This window comes from Lampris incognitus, chromosome 10, assembly GCF_029633865.1.
Source record: "Lampris incognitus isolate fLamInc1 chromosome 10, fLamInc1.hap2, whole genome shotgun sequence".
Classification (NCBI taxonomy): domain Eukaryota; kingdom Metazoa; phylum Chordata; class Actinopteri; order Lampriformes; family Lampridae; genus Lampris; species Lampris incognitus.
Window position 1 is genome coordinate 44,112,590 of NC_079220.1, and position 25,540 is coordinate 44,138,129.

The 25,540-nt window shown below is 41.7% G+C and overlaps 3 protein-coding genes across 3 annotated transcripts; 2 read left to right on the forward strand and 1 right to left on the reverse strand.

Moving 5' to 3' along the window:
- The first annotated feature begins 276 nt into the window (after window positions 1-276).
- On the forward strand, window positions 277-3,610 carry LOC130119019 (heat shock 70 kDa protein 1-like). The gene is made up of 2 exons (XM_056287377.1): window positions 277-371; window positions 952-3,610. Exon 2 carries the CDS (start codon window positions 979-981, stop codon window positions 2,896-2,898), a length of 1,920 nt encoding a protein of 639 aa, XP_056143352.1. The 5' UTR covers window positions 277-371; window positions 952-978; the 3' UTR covers window positions 2,899-3,610.
- Window positions 3,611-11,259: 7,649 nt separating this feature from the next.
- LOC130119007 (heat shock 70 kDa protein 1-like) lies at window positions 11,260-14,200 on the reverse strand. Its single transcript, XM_056287363.1, has 2 exons — window positions 14,054-14,200; window positions 11,260-13,378 (listed from the first exon to the last, which is right to left on the reverse strand). Exons 1-2 carry the CDS (start codon window positions 14,191-14,193, stop codon window positions 11,437-11,439), a joined length of 2,082 nt encoding a protein of 693 aa, XP_056143338.1. The 5' UTR covers window positions 14,194-14,200; the 3' UTR covers window positions 11,260-11,436.
- Window positions 14,201-16,501: 2,301 nt separating this feature from the next.
- On the forward strand, window positions 16,502-19,357 carry LOC130119013 (heat shock 70 kDa protein 1). Its single transcript, XM_056287368.1, has 2 exons — window positions 16,502-16,635; window positions 17,212-19,357. The coding sequence occupies exon 2, from the start codon at window positions 17,239-17,241 to the stop codon at window positions 19,156-19,158; it is 1,920 nt and encodes a 639-aa protein (XP_056143343.1). The 5' UTR covers window positions 16,502-16,635; window positions 17,212-17,238; the 3' UTR covers window positions 19,159-19,357.
- The last annotated feature ends 6,183 nt before the right edge of the window (window positions 19,358-25,540 follow it).

Below are 25,540 nucleotides of genomic sequence, written 5' to 3' on the forward strand. Positions count from 1 at the left end.
CCCTTTCAGTAACTTTACTGAAGCCATTATATTTTCCATAGTTTACGATTCACACTCTCCCTCTTTTACGTCAGTCACTATTACTGTACGTTCAACACAGGTAAAATCCGGCAGAGTCTTGAAGGACCCAGAGCAGGCGAGAAAGTTCTCGTTGGTGACGTCACCGAACCGGAAACTGTAAGTGCGCTCGTCGCCCTCATTGGCCAGTACAGTATGACTGTGGGGAAAGACGAGGAGAGAAGCAGCATATAAAGATACGCTGGTCTGAGACGGGAGACAATAGACTAGTAGACAAGAGACAAATCGCCTCAAGAGGACCGCGAGAGGACCCCTTTCTTCCTCCACGAGAGACACATATCCAGGAACGCAGAGTAAGCTTATGCTCATCTTTCACATTTAAACCATTTTTGACATTTTTCCGAGCTTACCAAGTCAGACTTCGATTCAACGTTGTCTTGTCCTTATCGTTCGTATTTGTTCAAATGATTTGAAAAAAACTAAGATTAAGAGTGAATTTAAAAAAAAAAATCCTTTTTCACAACTGTTCAGTATATGTCTAGACTGGCGGTAAGAACTGTAATCAACAATACTTAGAATAAACCTGGGATTACAGCATTATCCCCAATGAAATATTCATTTCAGGACATTTGTTTCCATATTTTGTTAAGTTGGATTTAAGAATTTCCAGCTAAGATGTCTTCACCTAAAGGTGGCGCTATTGGCCTTGACCTGGGCACAGCCTACCCCTGCGTGTTTTTTGTTTGTTTGTTGGGGGGGGGGGGTTTGTTTGGTTTTTTTCAATTAGGCCGTACTTAGAATAGATGAATAATTATAGCACGATCCCAGTGAAAATCCTCTTTCAAGAGGCAGGTCTCCATATGTTGTATATTTGGATGTCATTTGTCTTAATATTTTCTTTTCCTTTCTTTTTTTTGTTGTCTTTTTTCATAGATTCGTAGACAACTATCTCTAGTTAAGATGTCTGCAGCCAAAAGTGTAGCTATTGGCATTGACCTGGGCACCACCTACTCCTGCGTGGGGGTTTTCCAACATGGAAAAGTGGAAATTATTGCCAATGACCAGGGCAACAGAACCACACCCAGTTATGTGGCATTCACAGACACAGAAAGACTCATTGGAGATGCAGCCAAGAACCAGGTGGCAATGAACCCAAGCAACACTGTGTTTGATGCCAAGCGTCTGATTGGACGGAAGTTCGATGAGCCAGTCGTGCAGTCAGACATGAAGCACTGGCCCTTTAAAGTGCACGATGATGGAGGAAGGCCAAAAATTAAGGTGGAATACAAGGGAGAGTACAAATCCTTCTACCCTGAAGAGATATCCTCCATGGTGCTGGTAAAGATGAAAGAGGTCGCTGAGGCCTACCTTGGCCAAAAAGTGTCCAATGCAGTCATCACAGTTCCGGCATACTTCAACGACTCACAGCGGCAGGCTACAAAGGATGCAGGGGTCATTGCAAGACTGAATGTGCTGAGGATAATCAACGAACCCACAGCAGCTGCCATCGCCTACGGTCTGGATAACGGCAAATCAGGAGAACGCAATGTCCTGATCTTTGACCTCGGCGGTGGCACCTTTGATGTTTCTATACTTACCATTGAGGATGGCATCTTTGAGGTGAAGGCCACAGCTGGAGACACTCACCTGGGTGGAGAGGACTTTGACAACCGCATGGTCAACCACTTTATGGAAGAGTTCAAGAGGAAATATAGGAAGGACATCAGCCAGAACAAGCGAGCCCTGAGAAGGTTATGCACTGCTTGTGAGAGAGCTAAGAGGACCCTGTCCTCCAGCTCCCAGGCCAGCATTGAGATTGATTCTCTGTTTGAAGGCATCGACTTCTACACCTCCATCACCAGGGCTCGCTTTGAGGAGATGTGTTCTGACCTCTTCAGGGGCACATTAAAACCTGTGGAGAAAGCCCTGAGGGATGCCAAAATGGACAAGGCACAGATCCATGATATAGTTCTGGTTGGAGGCTCCACTCGAATCCCCAAAATTCAGAAACTCCTGCAAGATTTCTTCAACGACAGGGAGCTGAACAAAAGCATCAACCCAGATGAGGCCGTGGCTTACGGTGCTGCTGTCCAGGCTGCCATTCTCACAGGCGATACCTCAGGGAATGTTCAGGACCTGTTGCTGCTGGATGTGGCACCTCTGTCCCTGGGTATCGAGACAGCCGGAGGAGTCATGACATCGCTGATTAAGCGCAACACCACCATCCCCACCAAACAAACCCAGACCTTCACCACCTATGCCGATAACCAGCCTGGGGTCCTTATCCAAGTCTATGAAGGGGAAAGAGCCATGACCAAGGACAACAACCTGCTAGGCAAGTTTGAGCTGTCAGGAATCCCACCTTCACCAAGAGGGGTTCCTCAGATTGAGGTCACCTTTGACATTGATGCTAATGGCATTTTGAACGTGTCTGCGGTGGACAAAAGCACCGGCAAAGAGAACAAGATCACCATCACCAATGACAAGGGCCGGCTCAATAAAGAAGAGATTGAGAGGATGGTGCAGGACGCGGACAAGTACAAAGCTGAGGATGACCTTCAGAGGGACAGGATAGCTGCCAAGAACTCCCTGGAATCCTTTGCCTTTAATATGAAGAACAGCGTGCTGGATGACAACATGACGGGCAAAATTAGCAAGGAAGACAAGAAGAAGGTGGTTGAGACATGTGATCAGGCCATTGCCTGGCTGGAGAACAACCAGTTGGCTGAAAAAGAAGAATACCAACACCAGCTTAAGGAGCTGGAGAAAGTGTGTAACCCCATCATCACCAAGTTGTATCAGGGAGGAAGACCAACAGGCAGCTGTAGAGATGAAGCACGTGCCAGCTCCCAGGGCCCAACTATTGAGGAAGTTGACTAAAATTAACTTGGACTTGTAAATAGATCTACTTTATTCACCACAATGGTTTCAGACAGGACTTTTAATCTTCCTTTTTAATTGATGGAAGTGTGTGTTTGTAATATCTATATGAATGTAGGAAATGACGGCCTGGCAGCCTGTTCAGGCTGTCTCCCCGCCTGCCGCCAAATGACTGCTGGGATAGGCTCCAGCATCACCGTGACCATGAGAGCAGGATAAGCGGTTTGGATAATGGATGGATGGATGTTTCATACATTGTTATCTTAGAAACAGAGTCAGTGAGATGTTGTAATTTAACACAAAACAGCTGGATATTTGTTGATCATTGTAATAAAAATGAAAATGAAAATTAGTTTTAACGGTAGTTTTCATTTTGTTGCTGGACTTTGAATATTACAGTTACGCATTGAAATTACTTAATTATTAACAATTTTTTTCCGGTCAATTGTCCTTTGCAGAGTGAAAAAGAAATTTACTTGTGTCTGATTTTAGTATCTGAATAAGGATGCAGAGAACAAGTAGGCAGATTATGTTTGGGTGAGATAGTCCATTATCCAGACCCATAGGTAAAATTTATATTTACTATCTGCTGGAGAGGTAAATCACATTTGCTTGAAAAGGTTACAAAGATTTGAATATTTTATTTTAACCTGTTAATTAAAGTATTTGTGTGTTCATAAGAAGTCAATTACAGAACATTTCCTTTTGAAAAGAGTGCACTTTCAACACAGCAAATAGAATAAATAAATTGTAACATACCTTGATCTGTCAGGATCACAGCCAATCAAATATTATTTGACTGTAGCGGCTCTAGTAGCTTTTCTTGGACATGTTGGTCATCATTAAGCATCTTGAATATCTAAGACTTCAAGCACCTGATGAGATGACCATCATAAAAGTCAATGTCTTTTTGGAGACATCAAAAGAAGATGTCTACATATCGACCACATTATTTCCTGAGAAATATTATAAATAGAGTTCTCAATGCCAAATCATTTCTATATCCTGCTAAAAGACGGTCACATGATTTTGGCTGATTTAGGGTAGGATTAAAAATGAAAAAATACCTTTGTAGTGATTTAGCTCATTCTAAAATGATGCCAGAGCCCTGTCCACTGAAACTGTTCTTTTCTCCAATGACAGATGGAAATACACTGGTCAGTCTGTATAACATGGGATTTCAATGTTTAGACATTACAGTGCAGCATGAAGACTGTCCAGTGAAAATATGAAGCATAGACTGGGGCACTGACGTGTGAAGATATTAATTTTCATATAAATTAATATTGACGATCCAATTAATTTCCCATCATGTGAATGACAAGGTAAGGGCAGTACTGGAGTCTATTCAACAAACATAGGCCTTTCTCCACAGGGAAGTACAGGTGGCATTTCTAATGAGATGCAGAACAATGAGAATAACTGACTCCAAATGAACACCCTGAGTGTGATTTTTTTTAAATTTAACCTTTATTTAACCAGGAGGATCCCGTTGAAATTACAAACCTCTGTTTCAAGGGAGACCTGGCCAAGATAGGCAGCAGCAATTAGAAAGCACAGTTACAAAATCACACAGTTGCAAAGTTACACATTTGAAAACACAAACAAAAGAGAAAAAAAGTAAATTGTAAGTAGATTATAAAAAACAAGTACATGTTGTGAAATCATCTTCAAGTACTCTCAATTTGGATTTAAAACGGCTCAGTGAGATTAAGTTTGTAAGATTCCAGTCATTCTGCAACATATTCCAGGTTAAAGGTGCAGAATAAACAAAAGTCTTTTTACCCAATTCAGTGCGGGCATATGGAACAAAAAGCAACACATAGTCAAGAGAACGAGAGGAGTAAGGGCCAGCACTTCTCAGTGCAATTAAGTCACAAATGTAGGAAGGCAGTAGACCGAGGATTGCCTTATATATAAAAGTATACCAATGACTGAGCCTTCGAGTGGCCAGAGCAGGCCATCCCACCTGAGCATACAACTCACAGTGATGTGTCAATGATTTGCAATTAGTAATACATCTCAAAGAAGAATGTTAGGCAGTGTCTAACGCGCGGAGACATTGAGCAGAAGCATTCATATACAAAAGATCTCCATAATCCAACACAGGTAAAGAGGTGGCAGCAACAAATCGCTTTTTTACATTTAAAGAAAAACACAACTTATTTCGAAAATAAAAACCCAGTTTCAGCCTCAGCTTTTTCACAAGATTCTCCACATGTGGCTTGAACGTGAGGGAGTCATCAATCAGGACACCCAGGTATTTGTACACATTGACCACCTCTATTTAATTTCCCTCTAAAGTGGTTACTGAAGGGATCATTTGTGACATATTCCTAGAATTGGAAAATAGCATACGTTTAGTCTTATCAGCGTTTAGATCAAGTTTCAGCTGAAATAATGAGTGCTGGGCAGCTACAAAGGCTTTCAGCAGGGATTCAATGGCCTGAACAAGTGTCGATCCACAGCAATAAATAACTGTATCATCAACAAAAATATGCAAATTAGCATCTGACACATGTAGACCCAAATCATTGATGTACAGTGCATCCGGAAAGTATTCACACCTCTTCACTTTCCCCACATTTTGTTATGTTACAGCCTTATTCCAAAATGGATTAAATTCCTTTTTTTTCTCATCAATACCCCATAATGACAAAGCGGAAAAGGTTTTGTCGAAATTTTTACAAATTTATTAAAAATAAAAAACTGAAATATTGCATGTGCATAAGTATTCACACCCTTTACTCAGTACTTGGTTGAGGCACCCTTGGCAACGATTACAGCCTCAAGTCTTCTTGGGTATGAAGCTACAAGCTTGGCACTTATATATTTGGGGTATTTCTCCCATTCTTCTCTGCAGATCCTCTCGAGCTCTGTAAGGTTAGATGGGGAGCATCACTGCACAGCTATTTTCAGGTCTTTCCAGAGATGTGCAATGGGGTCAAGTCTGGGCTCTGGCTGGGCCACTCAAGGACATTCATAGACTTGTCCCGAAGCCACTCCTTTGTTGTCTTGGCTGTGTGCTTAGGGTCGTTGTCGTGTTGAAAGGTAAACCTTCGCCCCAGTCTGAGGTCCTGAGCACTCTGGAGCAGGTTTTCATCAAAGATCTCTCTGTACTTTGCTCCATTCATCTTTCCCTCGATCGTGACTAGTCTCCCAGTTCCTGCCACTGAAGAACATCCCCACAGCATGATGCTGCCACCACCGTGCTTCCCTGTAGGGATGGTATTAGCAAGATGATGAGAGGTGCCTGGTTTCCTCCAGACTTGACGTTTGGCATTCAGGCCAAAGAGTTCAATCTTGGTTTCATCAGACCAAAGAATCTTGTTTCTCATGGTCTGAGAGTCCTTTAGGTGCTTTCTGGCAAACTCCAAGCGGGCTGTCGTGTGCCTTTTACTGAGCAGAGGCTTCCGTCTGGCCACTCTACCATAAAGCCCTGATTGGTGGAGTGCTGCAGAGATGGTTGTCCTTCTGGAAGGTTCTCCCATCTCCACAGAGGAACGCTGGAGCTCTGTCAGAGTGACCATCGGGTTCTTGGTCACCTCCCTGACCAAGGCCCTTCTCCCCCGATTGCTCAGTTTGGCTGGGCGGCCAGCTCTAGGAAGAGTCCTGGTGGATCCAAACTTCTTCCATTTACGAATGATGGACACCACTGTGCTCTTCGGGACCTTCAAAGCTGTAGAATTTTTTTGTACCCTTCCCCAGATCTGTACCTCGATACAATCCTGTCTCAGAGGTCCACAGGCAATTCCTTTGACTTCACGGCTTGGTTTCTGCTCTGACATGCACTGTCAACAGTGGGACCTTATATAGACAGGTGTGTGCCTTTCCAAATCATGTCCAATCAATTTAATTTACTACAGGTGGACTCCAATCGAGATGTAGAAACATCTCAAGGATGATCAGTGGAAACAGGATGAACCTGAGCTCAATTTTGAGTGTCATAGCAAAGGGTGTGAATGTTTATGTACATGCAATATTTCAGTTTTTTATTTTTGATAAATTTGCAAAAAATTCTACAAAACCTTTTTCACTTTGTCATTATGGGGTATTGTGTGTAGATTGATGAGAAAAAATTGAATTTACTCCATTTTGGAATAAGGCTGTAACATAACAAAATGTGGGGAAAGTGAAGGGGTGTGAATACTTTCCAGATGCACTGTAAATAATGAATAAAAGGGGACCTAATACAGAGCCCTTCAGAACCCCCTTGTGGACAGTAACAAAATCAGAACATAGACCCTCATGTTTGGTGCACTGAGTTCTGTTACTAAGGTAATTTGAGAACCAAGCGACTGCTTGCTCGGAAAATCCTGAAAGATTGAGTCTACATTTTAAAATACTGTGGTCAACAGTGTCAAACGCTTTTGACAAATCATTAAAAGGTGACACACAATGTTGTTTCTTGTCAAGTGCAACAGAAATGTCGTTAACCAACTTCATCACAGCTTTGATGGTACTATGTTTTTTTCTAAAGCCTGATTGATATTTTGATAGGATGGCATTGGAGTGTAAAAACTCCTGTACTTGCTCCACCACAAGAGCTTCAAGAATTTTGGCCAGCACAGATAGATTCAATATTGGTCTACAATTAGTTAAAATCGCTGGATCACCCCCTTTTAATAGAGGGAGAACAAAAGCTGATTTCCATACCAGGGGAATGTCTTTATTTTCCACTGTAAGATTAAAAAGGTATGCAAGAGGCTCTGCTACAAAATCAGCTGCCAGTTTCAAGAAGTAAGGTTCAATTTGATCAGGTCCAGAAGATTTTCTAGGATCTAAAGCCTTAAGGGCATTATAAACTTCCTGCACAGAGACAGGTACAAAGTTGAAAGGCTGACCACCATACATTGAGAGGTCTGCGCAAGGTTTCACAGAGACAGATACAGAGTCAAATAAAGAGCCAGAAGATATAAAATGCTCATTAAAACAAGTGAGTACCTCCATTTTATCATAGACTGGAACAGAATCCCTTAAAACATAGGTAGGTAGAGCTTGAGAGCTTTTGCTCACAGAAAGAGAATTAATAACTTTCCAACGTTTTCGAGGATTATCTAGGTTCTCAGTGGTGAAAGACAAATGGTATTCTGATTTGGCTTTCTTAATAAAAGAAGAGCATTTGTTTCTTAGTTGTCTGAAAACAAGCCAATCAGCTGAGGAACCTGATTTCCTTGCCTTTGCCCAAGCCAGGTTATGCACTTGAATAGTATCTGCAAGCTCTGGGGAGAACCAGGGGTTATCTCGACCCTTTACCCTGTATCTTCTTAATGGGGCATGTTTATTTACTATTTGCATAAAACCAACCCTAAAGAATATCCAGGCTATCTCGACATCAGGGATCAAACAAATTCTTTTCCAGTCAAAATCAGACAAATCATGGTGATAGGCTTGTTCATTAAAGAGCTTGAGATTCCTTTTATGAATAATGTGAGGCTTTAATTTGTGCACCTTAGTGTTTCTAATAGCAGCAACAACACAGTGGTCACTTAAGTCATTGCAAAAGACACCCAGAGCTGAGAATTTATAAGGAACATTTGTCAAATATCAAATCAATCAAAGTGGACTTCTCAGGGCTTTTAAAGTTTGGCCGAGTGGGTAAGTTGACCAACTGGGTGAGATTAATGGAATCACAGAAAGATTTAAAATCATCAGAAACTGGCTTAAGCCAATCCCAATTCAAATCACCAGCTAAAACTTGTTCACTATCGTTAAGTCTGGACAAAAGATGCTTCAAAGATTGTAAAGCCTCCTTGGAGGTAGATGGAGGCCCGTAGCATCCAACAACATTTTAACAGAGGCCCTTAGCAATTTCCACATTTAATGCCAACAGTTCCAGTTGCTTGCAGATGGACTCAGACAGAACTAACGAAGCATCAAATTTTGAATTAACATAAATAGCAACACCACCACCTTTCTTTGGCCTGTCGATACGATAAACAATGTATCCACCCATGTTAATATTTTCATCAGCAATGGATTTAATCAACTGAGTTTCAGAAATTTACAACAATATCTGCATCTGTTGATTTAGCCCAGATCCTGACCATGTCTATCCTGGATAACAAGCTGCGCACACTAAGATGAACAATTTTAAGCCCTGACAAAGAATTAAAATCAGATGGAGTCTGGATACACTGCAACTCAGGGCCGGGGTTAGGTTGCACATTACCAGATGAAAGTAATAGTAAGACAATCAATAGTCTCTGCTTAGCAACATTACATGTAGAATGATGTTTATTGACCGCATCAAATACACAGCTTCAACACAGAGCTTTCTTTTCCAGGAACAATGCCCACAGCCATTAAAAACTATTATGAATGACAAGAAGTAATACCATTTAGACATTGAAAGCAGCAAAGCAGGGAAATCATCATCAAACTCATACATAGGCTAAAATAAATGACATCACATAAACACATCAACACTGTTTATTGTTCCTTTGCACACATGAAAAAGCCACATTTATTACCCGAGTAAATCTAATGAGTCATGTAAAAATCTGACCATGAGGAGATGAGTTCCTGTTACAGATCTAGAAATCTTATTTATCAGTCATTTTTTTCTTAGATACTTTAAAACAGTTATGTTAACCCATTCAATTAAATGACCAGCTCTGCCACAATCTGTTTTATTAATAGTAGATGTAATAGTAGATGTGTATTGCAAAACTTGTCTCAAATTCCCAAGATATATTTTCATTACATGCTTTTTCATATGAACTGAGACAACATGTGAAACTCTCACACAATTCATCAATCCTTCCTGTTCAGGAAAGGCTGAATCATGTAAATCTTATGAGAGAACATAAGTCTCAGTCTAACAAGATTAAGGAATGCAGACCTCCATCACCAGTTGGTGGCTAATGAAAAGTTCAAGTTATGGTCCCAAATAATTCCTCTAATTTGACATTTTGCATGTGGTAAATACTTAAAATATCACTGACAGGCAGAGCACTGCCCTAGCATTGTCTCTCACATGATGAGAAATTAATTGGATCATCAATATTAATTTATATGAAAATTAATATCTTCACACATCAGTGCCCCAGTCTATGCTTCATATTTATACTGGATAGTCTTCATGCTGTATTGTAACGTCTAAACATAGAAATCCCATGTTATGAAGACTGACAAGTGTATTTCCATCTGTCATGGAGAAAAGAACAGATTCAGTGGACAAGGCTCTGTGGTATCATTTTAGAATGAGCTAAATCACTGCAAAGGTATTTTATCATTTTTAATCCTACCCTTAATCAGCCAAAGTCATATGACTGTCTTTTAACAGGAATTGAAATTGATTTGACATTAAGATCTCTATAATATTTCTTAGGAAATAATGTGGTAGATATTTAGATATCATCTTTTGATGTCTTCAAAATACATTGACCTTTATCATTTACATCTCATAAGGTCCTTGAAGTCTTATATAATCGTTATGCTTAAAAATGGACAACATCGCCTTTATAGGAAAGCTGCTACAGTTGCTACAGTCAAAGATTTTTATTTTTTGGACGGATTTTCTTACCCAATTGTATCCAACCAATTACTCCCGACTCTTCCGAGCCATCCCGATCGTTGCTCCACATGCCTCCTCCGATATATGAGGAGTCGCTAGCCATTTCTTTTCACCTGACAGTGAGGAGTTTCGCCAGGGGACATAGCGCGTGGGAGGACCACGCTATTTCCCCCAGTTCTCCGTCCCCCCCGGATAGGCTCCCCAACCGACCAGAGAAGGCGCTAGTGCAGCGACCAGGACACATACCCACATCCAGCTTCCCACTCGCAGAAACCGCCAATTGTGTCTGTAGGGACGCCCGACCAAGCCGCAGGTAACGCCGGGATTTGAACCGGCCATCCCCGTGTGAGTAGGCAACGGAATAGACCGCTACGCTACCCCGACGCCATCAAAGCACTTTTAATTGGCAGTGACCACGGTCCCCCTGACAGCTCAAGGTAAGGGACTATCTATTTGCTCTATTTGCTGTGTTGAAAGTGCACCCATTTAAAAAGGAAATGTTCTGTAATTGAGACCTTATAAAGACACAAATACTTTGATTACCAGGATAGAGTAAAATATTCAAATCTCTGTAACCTTTTCAGGCAAAAATGATTGACTTCTCTAGCAGATTATCAATATATCTTTTACCAATGGGTCTGAATAATAGAATATCTCACCCAAACATAATCTGCCTACATGTTCTCTGCATCCTTATTCAGATACTAAAATCACACGTAAGCAAATTTCTTTTACACACAGTAAAGAACAATTGACCAGAACAAATATTTAATTAATCAAAAATTTCAATGCTCAACAGAAATAGCTAAAGCCTGGAAACAAATTAAAACTACCATTAAAACTCATTTTCAATTCTCAGTTTTATTCCATTCCTCAACAATGTATGAAAGATGATTTACAAAATAATTCAAATAGATATTACAAACACACACTTCCATCAATTAAAAAGGAAGGCTATAAGTCCTATCTGAAACCATTGTGGTTAATAAAGTAGATCTATTTACAAGTCCAAGTTAATTTTAGTCAACTTCCTCAATAGTTGGGCCCTGGGAGCTGGCATGTGCTTCATCTCTACAGCTGCCTGTTGGTCTTCCTCCCTGATACAACTTGGTAATGATGGGGTTACACACTCTCTCTAGCTCCTTGAACTGGTGTTGGTATTCTTCTTTTTCAGCCAACTGGTTGTTCTCCAGCCAGGCAATGGCCTGACCACACGTTTCAACCACCTTCTTCTTGTCTTCCTCATTAATTTTGCCCGTCATGTTGTCGTCCTGCACACTGCTCTTCATGTTGAAAGCAAAGGACTCAAGGGAGTTCTTGGCAGTTATCCTCTCCCTCTGAATGTCATCCTCAGCTTTGTACTTGTCCGCGTCCTGCACCATCCTCTCAATCTCTTCTTTGCTGAGCCGGCCCTTGTCATTGGTGATGGTGATCTTGTTCTCTTTGCCTGTGCTCTTGTCCACCGCAGACACGTTCAAAATGCCGTTGGCATCAATATCAAAAGTGACCTCGATCTGAGGAACCCCTCTTGGTGCAGGTGTGATGCCTGACAGCTCAAACTTGCCCAGCAGGTTGTTGTCCTTGGTCATGGATCTTTCCCCTTCATAGACTTGGATAAGGACCCCAGGCTGGTGGTCAGCATAGGTGGTGAAAGTCTGGGTTTGTTTGGTGGGAATGGTGGTGTTGCGCTTAATCAGCGATGTCATGACTCCTCCGGCTGTCTCGATACCCAGGGACAGAGGTGCCACATCCAGCAGCAACAGGTCCTGAACATTCCCTGAGGTGTCGCCTGTGAGAATGGCAGCCTGGATGGCAGCACCATAAGCCACGGCCTCATCTGGGTTGATGCTTTTGTTCAGCTCCCTGCCATTGAAGAAATCCTGCAGGAGTTTCTGAATTCTGGGGATGCGAGTGGAGCCTCCAACCAGAACTATATCATGGATCTGTGCCTTGTCCATTTTGGCATCCCTCAGGGCTTTCTCCACAGGTTCTAATGTGCCCCTGAAGAGGTCAGAACACATCTCCTCAAAGCGAGCCCTGGTGATGGAGGTGTAGATGTCGGTGCCTTCAAACAGAGAATCAATCTCAATACTGGCCTGGGAGCTGGAGGACAGGGTCCTCTTAGCTCTCTCACAAGCAGTGCGTAACCTCCTCAGGGCTCGCTTGTTCTGGCTGATGTCCTTCTTGTATTTCCTCTTGAACTCTTCCATAAAGTGGTTGACCATGCGGTTGTCAAAGTCCTCTCCACCCAGGTGAGTGTCTCCAGCTGTGGCCTTCACCTCAAAGATGCCACCCTCAATGGTAAGTATAGACACATCAAAGGTGCCACCGCCGAGGTCAAAGATCAGGACATTGCGTTCTCCTGACTTGCCTTTGTCCAGACCATAGGCGATGGCAGCTGCTGTGGGTTCGTTGATTATCCTCAGCACATTCAGTCCTGAAATGACCCCTGCATCCTTTGTAGCCTGCCGCTGTGAGTCGTTGAAGTATGCTGGAACTGTGATGACTGCATTGGACACCTTCTGGCCAAGGTAGGCCTCAGCGACCTCTTTCATCTTTACCAGGACCATGGAGGAGATCTCCTCAGGGTAGAAGGATTTGTCCTCTCCCTTGTGTTCCACCTTAATTTTTGGCCTTCCTCCATCATCGTGCACTTTAAAGGGCCAGTGCTTCATGTCTGACTGCACGACTGGCTCATCAAACTTCCGTCCAATCAGACGCTTGGCATCAAACACAGTGTTGCTTGGGTTCATTGCCACCTGGTTCTTGGCTGCATCTCCAATGAGTCTCTCTGTGTCTGTGAATGCCACATAGCTGGGTGTGGTTCTGTTGCCCTGGTCATTGGCAATAATTTCCACTTTTCCATGTTGGAAAACCCCCACGCAAGAGTAGGTGGTGCCCAGGTCAATGCCAATAGCTACACCCTTGGCTGCAGACATCTTAGCTGGAGATTCTATGAACCTATGAAAAAGTAAAAAAGAAAATATAAGACAAATGAAATCTAATGTACAACTTATGGACACATGCAGCTTGAAAGAGAAATTTCACTAGGATCATAATATAATTATTTATCTGTTATAAGTATAGCTGTTCTATAACCCTACATGAGCCGACAGACAGATACCCCCCCCCCCATCTCCACGATGACGATATTCAGTTCAACTTCCTTTAATGGTGAATTAAAGGTAGGGTAAAACGACAATACTCTCAAAGGCGGAAATATAGCAGGATGTCGGTAAACACTGAAGTCATGAGATGATCTGCCATGCTCTCGCTTATTCTCGATACCTACTGAGAACTACCGCAACATTACCTTGTTCCCGCGAGACTTTACGAGATGACATAATCAGCGCTGAGGTCTCTTAAAGAGACAGCACGTACTGAACAGGGAACTTCTCAACTACTGATACAATAGCCCAAATGAGCACAGGTCTCACCAATTAAAACTTTAAGTCTTCTATTTGCTTATGTTGTGAGACCTTTTTTAATGCCATCCAAATTCTTAGGTTAACTGTTGTTAAATTTCTATAATATTATTTCAGCAAATAATAATATACTAATGTAAGATTGTTTCTTACATTAGTAATATCAAAATTCGCTACAATATTAAAGGGCCAAGGTGAAGGCTGAACTCACTCTGTGCCCCTGAAGGTGCGTCTCTCCTTAAACAGTATAGGACGTGTCTTCTTGTTCAGTCTCTCCGTATGTCTTTCTGTCTTCTCCTCCTTCTCTTCGTCCTCCTCCTCTTGGTTTGCTGCCGTCTCCGACCAGCGCATTTGTATCCTTTCTCTTCTGTCTCTCTTCTGACTCACTCAGTACTGGCCAATGAGCGCTGCTCGTTTCGGACTGGTGACGTCACCAACCAGAAGTTTCCACCCTGCTCTGTAACGTTCTGGATCCATCGAGAGCAGATACGAAGTACAGTAGTTGTCATGTTTCACGGATGAAACATGACAACGCCGAAATAGTCATCTTTACTCATATGGTGAAATCATGGCTTCAGTAAAGTAACTGAAATGTTATATCTCGTACGAGGAGCACGATGTTGATATGTACAAAGTTGCTTTTCACAGACGCCCATCTCAACTGAAAATTGACTTTAGTAAAACCATGAACAATTACTATTGTATTTTCTTTCTTTTTGATTTCTTTGTTTGCGTCACGTACAGTGTTCCTATACAAATTCTGTAATACATGGCTAAGTGTTTGTACAGTAATATGATGAGAAAACATGTAAATATTACATTTCTGTTTTTCTGTGCTTTTATGGTGTCTCTTAGCTTGATGCATTCATACATTTCTTAACCCATTTATTTCACTGGTCTCCATAGAGTATGGTACTTCATCTAGGTATAAAATTGTTAAGTTTTACTCAAATGATGGTCCGTCAAATTTTGTTTAGAATGAATCAATGGGGGGAAAATTTGCATGAAAATATATTATAAAATACAACTTAAATAATCAAAAATGATGCAACGACGGTTGCAATTGAGTGTTTTAGGAGAGGCTATGACAAAATCCCCACGTATGGAGAAGTCTCGCCACTCGTTCAAATTCCTGGGCTGGACTTCACAATTTTGAAAAATATTGCTGAATATAAATTAACGTTTTGAAACAAAAAATGACATAAATGCTCGGCTCAATTTATAATTACTTCATGGTGGAATGACAATATAAATGATTAACTGATATGCTCTTCTACATAGTCTTCTTCTTCTATTGCCTACAACTGATATTTTTCTACAAGTGCTCTTGTGACATCTAGCGGTAGACTCTTGTTCCGAATCTCCGTCTCAACAAGTCAGGAAAGATGCGTCCCGATCGATTGATTGATTTATTTGTTTGTTTATGTAGCCGGGTGGGGATTGATTTTTATTTATTTTTGTAGATGTGTGAGTCACCATTGTCTAATTCCCATCGGGTACAAAGAAAGAAACATTTGAATGGACAGACAAGCTTCTGTGGTATTGTGATCAGTGTGTCGAATAACCTTTGAGGTTTGGCTTTTAAACCTACCTTGGGTTTCATGACGTGCTTTGTAAGAAGTCCCAGTTAAACAATGTGATGGTAGGCTATTATAGACTTTTACTCTTTCGCTTTATTGAAAATATTACAGCTAAATAAATAGTGGTGGAAATAAAACTACTTCTTAAGGTATAAGCCAATCTGAACGTGTTGTAGACAAGAACAAGAATGTTTTGTTACTTTTCAATAGTAACATGAAAGGGTATTGATTTTTCAGATGTGTTTGCCTTAAGTTACATGTTGTTATTGATTTTTACTCTAGTGTCCATAGCTTCATATGAAAATATCCATTCTTTTTATATGACCAACATTTTTTTACAATGAAGTTATATACTTATATTTTAAGTGTACTTTTATAAAAAGTATACTAATTTTGGTTAACAAAAAGGTACTTTTAAGTACACAAAAATATCTATTGAGATAAATTTTCATTCAAAGTACAAGCACCTTTTGCAAAAATATAAAGTAGGCTAGTCAATAAGTCTAAAAGAACAAGTAAAGGTTAAGTATACGATTCTCAAGTTTACCTTTTGCAAGTACAACAAAAGTAAAATGAAAGCAAATTCGCTCTTTTTTTGTTTTGTTTAAAAGGCAGAAAAAAGTGCGCTGCATTGAAGTACAGGGTTGCGAGATCACCGTCTAACATTTACAAATTAAATGGGTCGAGCAACTAGACACCTAACTGGTGTGTCAATGCAGATCTGTTAAATTTATTTCAAGAAATGTATGGATGAATCGAGGGTATAAAAAAAAAAAGATGAGCGACTGCAGAATTACTGGTTCTCAAATATCAATGACGTTGGCCTTCCTCGTACGACACATACCCTTTCAGTAACTTTACTGAAGCCATTATATTTTCCATAGTTTACGATTCACACTCTCCCTCTTTTACGTCAGTCACTATTACTGTACGTTCAACACAGGTAAAATCCGGCAGTCTTGAAGGACCCAGAGCAGGCGAGAAAGTTCTCGTTGGTGACGTCACCGAACCGGAAACTGTAAGTGCGCTCGTCGCCCTCATTTGGCCAGTACAGTATGACTGTGGGGAAAGACGAGGAGAGAAGCAGCATATAAAGATACGCTGGTCTGAGACGGGAGACAATAGACTAGTAGACAAGAGACAAATCACCTCAAGAGGACCGCGAGAGGACCCCTTTCTTCCTCCACGAGAGACGCATATCCAGGAACGCAGAGTAAGCTTATGCTCATCTTTCACATTTAAACCATTTTTGATATTTTTCCGAGCTTACCAAGTCAGACTTCGATTCAACGTTGTCTTGTCCTTATCGTTCGTATTTGTTCAAATGATTAAAAAAAATCTAAAGAAAAAACAACTAAGATTAAGAGTGAATTTAAAAAAAAATCCTTTTTCACAACTGTTCAGTATATGTCTAGACTGGCGGTAAGAACTGTAATCAACAATACTTAGAATAAACCTGTGATTACAGCATTATCCCCAATGAAATATTCATTTCAAGACATTTGTTTCCATATTTTGTTAAGTTGGATTTAAGAATTTCCAGCTAAGATGTCTTCACCTAAAGGTGGCGCTATTGGCCTTGACCTGGGCACAGCCTACCCCTGCGTGTTTTTTTGTTTGTTTGGGTTTTTTTTTTTCGATTAGGCCATACTTAGAATAGATGAATAATTATAGCACGATCCCAGTGAAAATCCTCTTTCAAGAGGCAGGTCTCCTTATGTTGTATATTTGGATGTCATTTGTCTTAATATTTTCTTTTCCTTTCTTTTTTTGTTGTCTTTTTTCATAGATTCGTAGACAACTATCTCTAGTTAAGATGTCTGCAGCCAAAGGTGTAGCTATTGGCATTGACCTGGGCACCACCTACTCCTGCGTGGGGGTTTTCCAACATGGAAAAGTGGAAATTATTGCCAATGACCAGGGCAACAGAACCACACCCAGCTATGTGGCATTCACAGACACAGAGAGACTCACTGGAGATGCAGCCAAGAACCAGGTGGCAATGAACCCAAGCAACACTGTGTTTGATGCCAAGCGTCTGATTGGACGGAAGTTCGATGAGCCAGTCGTGCAGTCAGACATGAAGCACTGGCCCTTTAAGGTGCATGATGATGGAGGAAGGCCAAAAATTAAGGTGGAATACAAGGGAGAGGACAAATCCTTCTACCCTGAAGAGCTCTCCTCCATGGTCCTGGTAAAGATGAAAGAGGTCGCTGAGGCCTACCTTGGCCAGAAGGTGTCCAATGCAGTCATCACAGTTCCAGCATACTTCAACGACTCACAGCGGCAGGCTACAAAGGATGCAGGGGTCATTGCAAGACTGAATGTGCTGAGGATAATCAACGAACCCACAGCAGCTGCCATCGCCTACGGTCTGGACAATGGCAAATCAGGAGAACGCAATGTCCTGATCTTTGACCTCGGCGGTGGCACCTTTGATGTGTCTATACTTACCATTGAGGGTGGCATCTTTGAGGTGAAGGCCACAGCTGGAGACACTCACCTGGGTGGAGAGGACTTTGACAACCGCATGGTCAACCACTTTATGGAAGAGTTCAAGAGGAAATATAAGAAGGACATCAGCCAGAACAAGCGAGCCCTGAGGAGGTTACGCACTGCTTGTGAGAGAGCTAAGAGGACCCTGTCCTCCAGCTCCCAGGCCAGCATTGAGATTGATTCTCTGTTTGAAGGCATTGACTTCTACACCTCCATCACCAGGGCTCGCTTTGAGGAGATGTGTTCTGACCTCTTTAGGGGCACATTAGAACCTGTGGAGAAAGCCCTGAGGGATGCCAAAATGGACAAAGCACAGATCCATGATATAGTTCTGGTTGGAGGCTCCACTCGAATCCCCAAAATTCAGAAACTCCTGCAGGATTTCTTCAACGGCAGGGAGCTGAACAAAAGCATCAACCCAGATGAGGCCGTGGCTTACGGTGCTGCTGTCCAAGCTGCCATTCTCACAGGCGATACCTCAGGGAATGTTCAGGACCTGTTGCTGCTAGATGTGGCACCTCTGTCCCTGGGTATCGAGACAGCCGGAGGAGTCATGACATCGCTGATTAAGCGCAACACCACCATCCCCACCAAACAAACCCAGACCTTCACCACCTATGCCGATAACCAACCTGGGGTCCTTATCCAAGTCTATGAAGGGGAAAGAGCCATGACCAAGGACAACAACCTGCTAGGCAAGTTTGAGCTGTCAGGAATCCCACCTTCACCAAGAGGGGTTCCTCAGATCGAGGTCACCTTTGACATTGATGCTAATGGCATTTTGAACGTGTCTGCGGTGGACAAGAGCACCGGCAAAGAGAACAAGATCACCATCACCAATGACAAGGGCCGGCTCAATAAAGAAGAGATTGAGAGGATGGTGCAGGACGCGGACAAGTACAAAGCTGAGGATGACCTTCAGAGGGACAGGATAGCTGCCAAGAACTCCCTGGAATCCTTTGCCTTCAATATGAAGAACAGCGTGCTGGATGACAACATGACGGGCAAAATTAGCGAGGAAGACAAGAAGAAGGTGGTTGAGACATGTGATCAGGCCATTGCCTGGCTGGAGAACAACCAGTTGGCTGAAAAAGAAGAATACCAACACCAGCTTAAGGAGCTGGAGAAAGTGTGTAACCCCATCATCACCAAGTTGTATCAGGGAGGAAGATCAACAGGCAGCTGTAGAGATGAAGCACGTGCCAGCTCCCAGGGCCCAACTATTGAGGAAGTTGACTAAAATTGACTTGGACTTGTAAATAGATCTACTTTATTCACCACAATGGTTTCAGACAGGACTTTTAATCTTCCTTTTTAATTGATGGAAGTGTGTGTTTGTAATATCTATATGAATGTAGGAAATGACGGCCTGGCAGCCTGTCCAGGCTGTCTCCCCGCCTGCCGCCAAATGACTGTTGGGATAGGCTCGAGCATCACCATGACCATGAGAGCAGGATAAGCAGTTTGGATAACGGATGGATGGATGTTTCTTACATTGTTATCTTAGAAACAGAGTCAAAGAGATGTTGTAATTTAACACAAAACAGCTGGATATTTGTTGATCATTGTAATAAAAATGAAAATGAAAATTAGTTTTAATGGTAGTTTTCATTTTGTTGCTGGACTTTGAATATTACAGTTACGCATTGAAATGACTTATTTATTTAACAATTTTTTTCCGGTCGGTCGTCCTTTGCAGAGTGAAAAAGAAATTTACTTATGTCTGAATTTAGTATCTGAATAAGGATGCAGAGAACAAGTAGGCAGATTATGTTTGGGTGAGATAGTCCATTATCCAGACCCAAAGGTAAAATTTATATTTACAATCTGCTGGAGAGGTAAATCACATTTGCTTCAAAAGGTTACAAAGATTTGAATATTTTATTTTAACCCGTTAATTAAAGTATTTGTGTCTTTATCTGAATGGTTTGAAGTATTTTAGTGTCTAAATAAGGATGCAGAGAACATGTAGGGACATTGTGTTTGGGTGAGATATTCCATTACCCAGACCCATTGGTAAAATATATATTGATAATCTGCTGGAGAGGTCAATCACATTTGCTTCAAAAGTTTACAAAGATTTGAATATTTTACTCTATCCCAGTAATCAAAGTATTTGTGTGTTTATAAGAAGTCAATTACAGAACATTTCCTTTTGAAAAGGGTGCACTTTCAACACAGCAAATAAAATAAATAAATTGTAACATACCTTGACCTGTCAGGATCACTGCCAATCAAATATTATTTGACTGTAGCGGCTATAGTAGCTTTTCTTGGACATGTTGTTCATCATTAAGCATCTTGAATATCTAAGACTTCACGCACCTGATGATATGACCATGATAATAAAGTCAATGTCTTTTTGGAGACATCACAAGAAGATGTCTACATATCGACCACATTATTTCCTGAGAAATATTATAAATAGAGTTCTCAATGCCAAATCATTTTTATATCCTGCTAAAAGACGGTCACATGACTTTGCCTGATTTAGGGTAGGATTAAAATTGGTACCTTTTTGATTCCAATTCAAGCACTGCACTGGATGCTGTAGTGGGAGAAATGTCAGCAAGATTTAGCAAAAGAAATAACCAATTAGTAGAGGCCCTGTGCACCCTACACCCAGGGAGTGAATGTTTCGTGGATGGGGGGAAAGTAAGACTGCTACTGAATTAACAGGGACAGAGTTTAAGGAAGCTGAGTTTGCTGTGGCACGGCGGTTTCTGCTGGATGAAATTGCCCAGTCAGATGAAAACTGGATAACACTGACCATTTTGCAAAGATACTGTGAGGCTCTGGCAGCTATGCCTACTGTAACAGAAATGCTGAAGGTCTGTTTAACATTTAGAGCTTCGACAGCAACATGTGAAAATTCATTCTCAACACTGAACAATGAAAATTCATTCTCAACACTGAACAATGTCCTGAGTGACCACAGAAGGAACATGCTGCACAAAAGAAAAGCACATCTGATCTAGCTTGCAGTTGAGAGGGACCTCACTAACAAATTCACAGGAGAATGGAAGGAGATACTGCTAAGACGATTCAACTCAACTTCAAGGAGGCTGCAGCTCTTTTGAATGAGGGTAAGAAACAGTTTTGTTTAATATCACTTTTGCAATTGTATTGCTGTTGTTGGCCTTTTTTGTGTTTTATCTTCATGATTATGTAGGACCTGTAAGAATTCGTGTTTTAAACATTTATATTTTATAAGAAAGTACATTAATTTCCATAAGTAATAGTAATGCCATTCAGTCTATTGTATTTACTTATTATTATTGGCCAATAGATGGCAGTAATCAGCAATTGCAGCTGCAATTAGGGGCAGTGGTGTCTTATCATACAGGAAGCTGATGAATACAGTTGATTTGGAGTTATGCAGAAGTGTTCAGACATGTTTCCTCGTGAATGTTTTCAGTGGAATAAACTTTTGAACTTTTCTACACCGGTCTCCTTATTCAAGTAGATGCCAAATGTAACAATGACATGATTCCGTAGCCTATATTATCAGTAAACTATAGTTGTTATTTACCAAGCAACGCTGTTATACCAATGACATTGTGAGTTTATCTATTAAAAATCTAATCCTGTCATACTGTAACCTGGATAATTAATCAGGGGCTTAGTTTAACCTTTACCATCTCTGTCCAATAAGGGTCTTGTGTCCCCCTGGTCTGTGGTCTCTTTGCTGTCTACCCCACCACCTTGGAGGTCCCCACTCCATGACGTTTACATCACCATCTTGGTGGCTCAGCAGGACTGTCCCCAATTGGGCACTCAGAGAAAAAAGGGCAGGGGCAGTCGCCCCCCCCCGTGCATGTCACTGGTATATTGTAATGCAGTTGGTTAGTTTGAAGCCTGGCCAATCAAAGCACTTTTTTTACAGTTTAATGTTATTTAATAAATACTGTAGGCCTACATGATGGAAACCAGACAATCAAAGCTATTTTAGTGCTTAGTGGTGAAACCATGTATCAAATTGTAAAATTGAGTAGGCAAAATGAAAAACGAAAAAGTATTATGTTTTTTTCTGCAATGGTGTGTTCCTGCATCAGCAATCATTTTGGTAAAACATGGTAATATACTGCGGGCGTGATACTGTATCAGCATTACAAAACTTAATGTTGCTGTGCCAGCCAGCACAGTGTGCACTGCAGCTAGCTAGTACACCACAGTGTTTCTCATTAATGGGCCACCACTGTTTAATTTGTCTCGCTACAGTTTCCGAATGAACCCAAAATATCGTCTTACTCTAATAATAATATTGAGCGTAAAATCAAGCGTCGTGCCATTAGGACGTCAATATTTCAGTGATTGTTTGATGTAGAGACTTACAGTAAACTGCATAGTATTCAGTTGGTAAATGCATTGGTGTGGTGTGAAATGTTTATTTTCATATGCCTATATTCCCAAGGCCCTCAACAACAGATTTCAAGTCAAAAACCTTGTGACTCATTGTATTGTGTGTATACACTGTAAAGTAGTATTATTCACAGATCTAGCATCTTTTCCTCTTAAAGTGCACCAGATTATTGCATTTACCTGTTAAAATTGACAAAATTTTCTTCCGGGGGAGCATGTCCCCCGACCCGCTCCCGACCCCTGTAGACGGTTTGGACTCCCCCCACTACTGCATCCCCACTCAGTTCAGACGCACTGTTAGTTATGTTATTGTAGCGAATTCGGGGGACAACGCAACCACAGGAACTGCCGCGGCCGGGAGGCAAACCCGTATCGCCCGCACCGCAGGAAACATCGTTAACCGCTCGACTAAAGGGTCAGACCCGCGAGTCAGCGGCCAGCGTGTCTACTTATCCATGCACGTTACACTACCCCCCTCCTTCAGGAAGCGCGTCCCCGCGCTTAAGCATATCAGCTTCTTCACGCCTCAGGGCGCATACGCTTCCGATGGCCTTACGGTCGCTCCATCCCACTGCTGACACCAATGTAGCGAATTCGGGGGACAACGCAACCACAGGAACTGCGGCGGCCGGAAGGCGAACCCGTATCGCCCGCACCGCAGGAGACATCGTTAACCGCTCGACTAAAGGGTCAGACCCGCGAGCCAGCGGCCAGCGTGTCTACTTATCCATGCACGTTACATTATTCTGGAACCGGGCCTGCAACGCGTCAATAGATCCACGGAAAGGCAGCTGGTTTACGGCTATAAATTCAACGATGTCCACAATTGCTGACAGGTAGGTACGGTTTCTTTCGAGCTGCGCTGCATTAACAAGCGTGGAAATCTCCTTCCCCGTCGCACCCCTAACAAGTCTCTCCTTCCACAATGCCATCGATTAATGTGCTCTTTGCTGGATTCATGCCCACTAAGTCCTTTATCGCGCGCAAGAGCATGGCGCCAGTTGTTGTAGCCTGCAGTGGTGAATGCTATGTCTGCATTACCATTTGTGCTGAACTTTCTACAAGCAAAACAAAACGCTGCGTCTTTTTTGGCAAGAATACTCCAGCCACTCTCTGTTGCGGAACCAAGACGAACAAAATGAACGCTTTGCTCCGCTGAATAATCAATTTGGGTATTTTTTTAGACAAACCTGTGCAGGCTATTCGATTCTCAGGCATCTGGCAGCTCTCGCAAGACTGGGGGAAAGGGGGTGAGACAGGCGGCGGGAGTCTCGTTGTTCCGACTGTTTTGCTGCTACAGCCAGCTCCCTCTGCAGCTTCCTCTGTATCTTTGGCTGTGGTGGCGGCGGTGGTTCTTTTGCTGGCGTTCAGCTTAAACCATTTAAGAATATCCATAGCTAAGCTAACCGCGTTTTCATAACGTTGCTTATTCGTTCTTGCACATTAAAAAGTTGACCTTGGCTGGGTAGCTAATGTCCCCGGGTGCATCATGCTCCCGGGTTACTTTCGTAACGTTTGTATGTATTTATTTTCATACATCTACGACTTAGCTAACTTGTAGGACTGTTCTTTTTTCTTTTCTTTTTTTTTTTTTACAAATAAAGTCATAATTAATGAATCTTCTGAGAACATTGTAACAGGTTATTTTCTTGCCCGGTGCGGGATTCGATACGGAGTGTACTGCAACATCACTAACCGCTCGGCTAAAGGGTCAGAACCGTTAACTAGGGACTAACGTGTCTTATTGCTAGTTTACAACATGTTAAAACGGCATAATAAATGCATCCTCTAGTCTAATTGATCGTAACTTCTTTGCGCCACCCACAGGTCACAATTGTCTGTTACACCTAGGGATGGGTATCGTTAGGATTGTATCGATACTACTACTCTTATCGGTACTGCTTATCGGTTCGGTACTTTATCGATACTCTTATAGGTTCTTTTTGATTATTATGCAAGAAAAAAAGACACTTAATTAAGAACAGAATCGACATTGCTTTATTATTCTATTATATAACTTTATATAAATATAAACAATTATTATTTATTCAGCAGCAACAGCAGCAGCAATGTTTTAAATGCGTCTGAATTATAGACTTTATAATCAACATTCAACAACAACAAATAAGATAAAAAATAAAAGTAGATAAAGATAAAGAAAAAATATATATTAAAAATAAATTTTTACAGCAAAAGGCTAACGGAAGTTCAAACAAACAAGAACCTAGAACATTATCCTAACAGTTCTTCTGCAGAAAAATCAACATATCTGCCTTCTCCGGCAGGAGTCGTGATCTCTCCTGACTTATAGTGTCCCCGGCTATTAGCCTAGCTAACTCCGTATCTATGGCTTATATATTTGTAGCTAAACAATTAGCTAAGCAATTATATTTTATTTATTGGCCTATTCGTAATAATTCGTTATTAGCCTAGCTAACTCCGTATCTATGGCTCATACGGCTTACCCGCAGTGGACGTGGATGGAACACTATGAGCAAAGCAGTCGAAAACTCCGCATTTCTGCAGATTAATACCATGTTTCGACAAAAGATGTTTCGACAGATTGCTTGTATTGCCACCCTTACTGGCAAATGATTTGTTGCACTTGTAGCAACGAGCGTTGTTGTCATCAACTTTTGAAAAATATACCCAAACTTTTGAACGTTTAGTTCTCTCCGCCATGATGAGCCCTTGAGCAGAGCTGTCTGTGCGTGTGTGAGCGAGTGTGTGGAGCACAGCACAGCCCCGCCCCTCTCGCAGTAAGAGAGAGAGACAGAGAGATGGAGAAAACGGCGAACAAGATTATGTTCGCGACGTTTAAATTCCTCGAAAAACACAATTGCCACAATATAAATCTCACTCCATGATTTCTCGAGTACCTACCGACTACCGATAGCAGAACCGAAAACGTCGGATCTTAAAAATGCTCCGGTTTTTGCTAATTTAGAACCGGTTCCCGTTTAGAACCGGGTTTCGGGGGGCATCCCTAGTTACACCAAACAAATGCCATCACGTAATTCCACCTGCTGCGTGTGATATGAGCTCAGTATGGTCTGCCGAACATTTGTAGCGCTTTTAAAAGTTTTCAAAGTTTTGTCACAATATTCAACTGAGGGTGCAAAATATTAATCTAAGGGTGCAATGCACCCTTTTGCACCCCCGTAGAACCGGGCCTGCTTTTCTAGCTGCAACAGCCACTCAAAGCACTTTACATTTCTGATCAAATCTGAATTTCAGACACCTGTTACAATAGACCACAA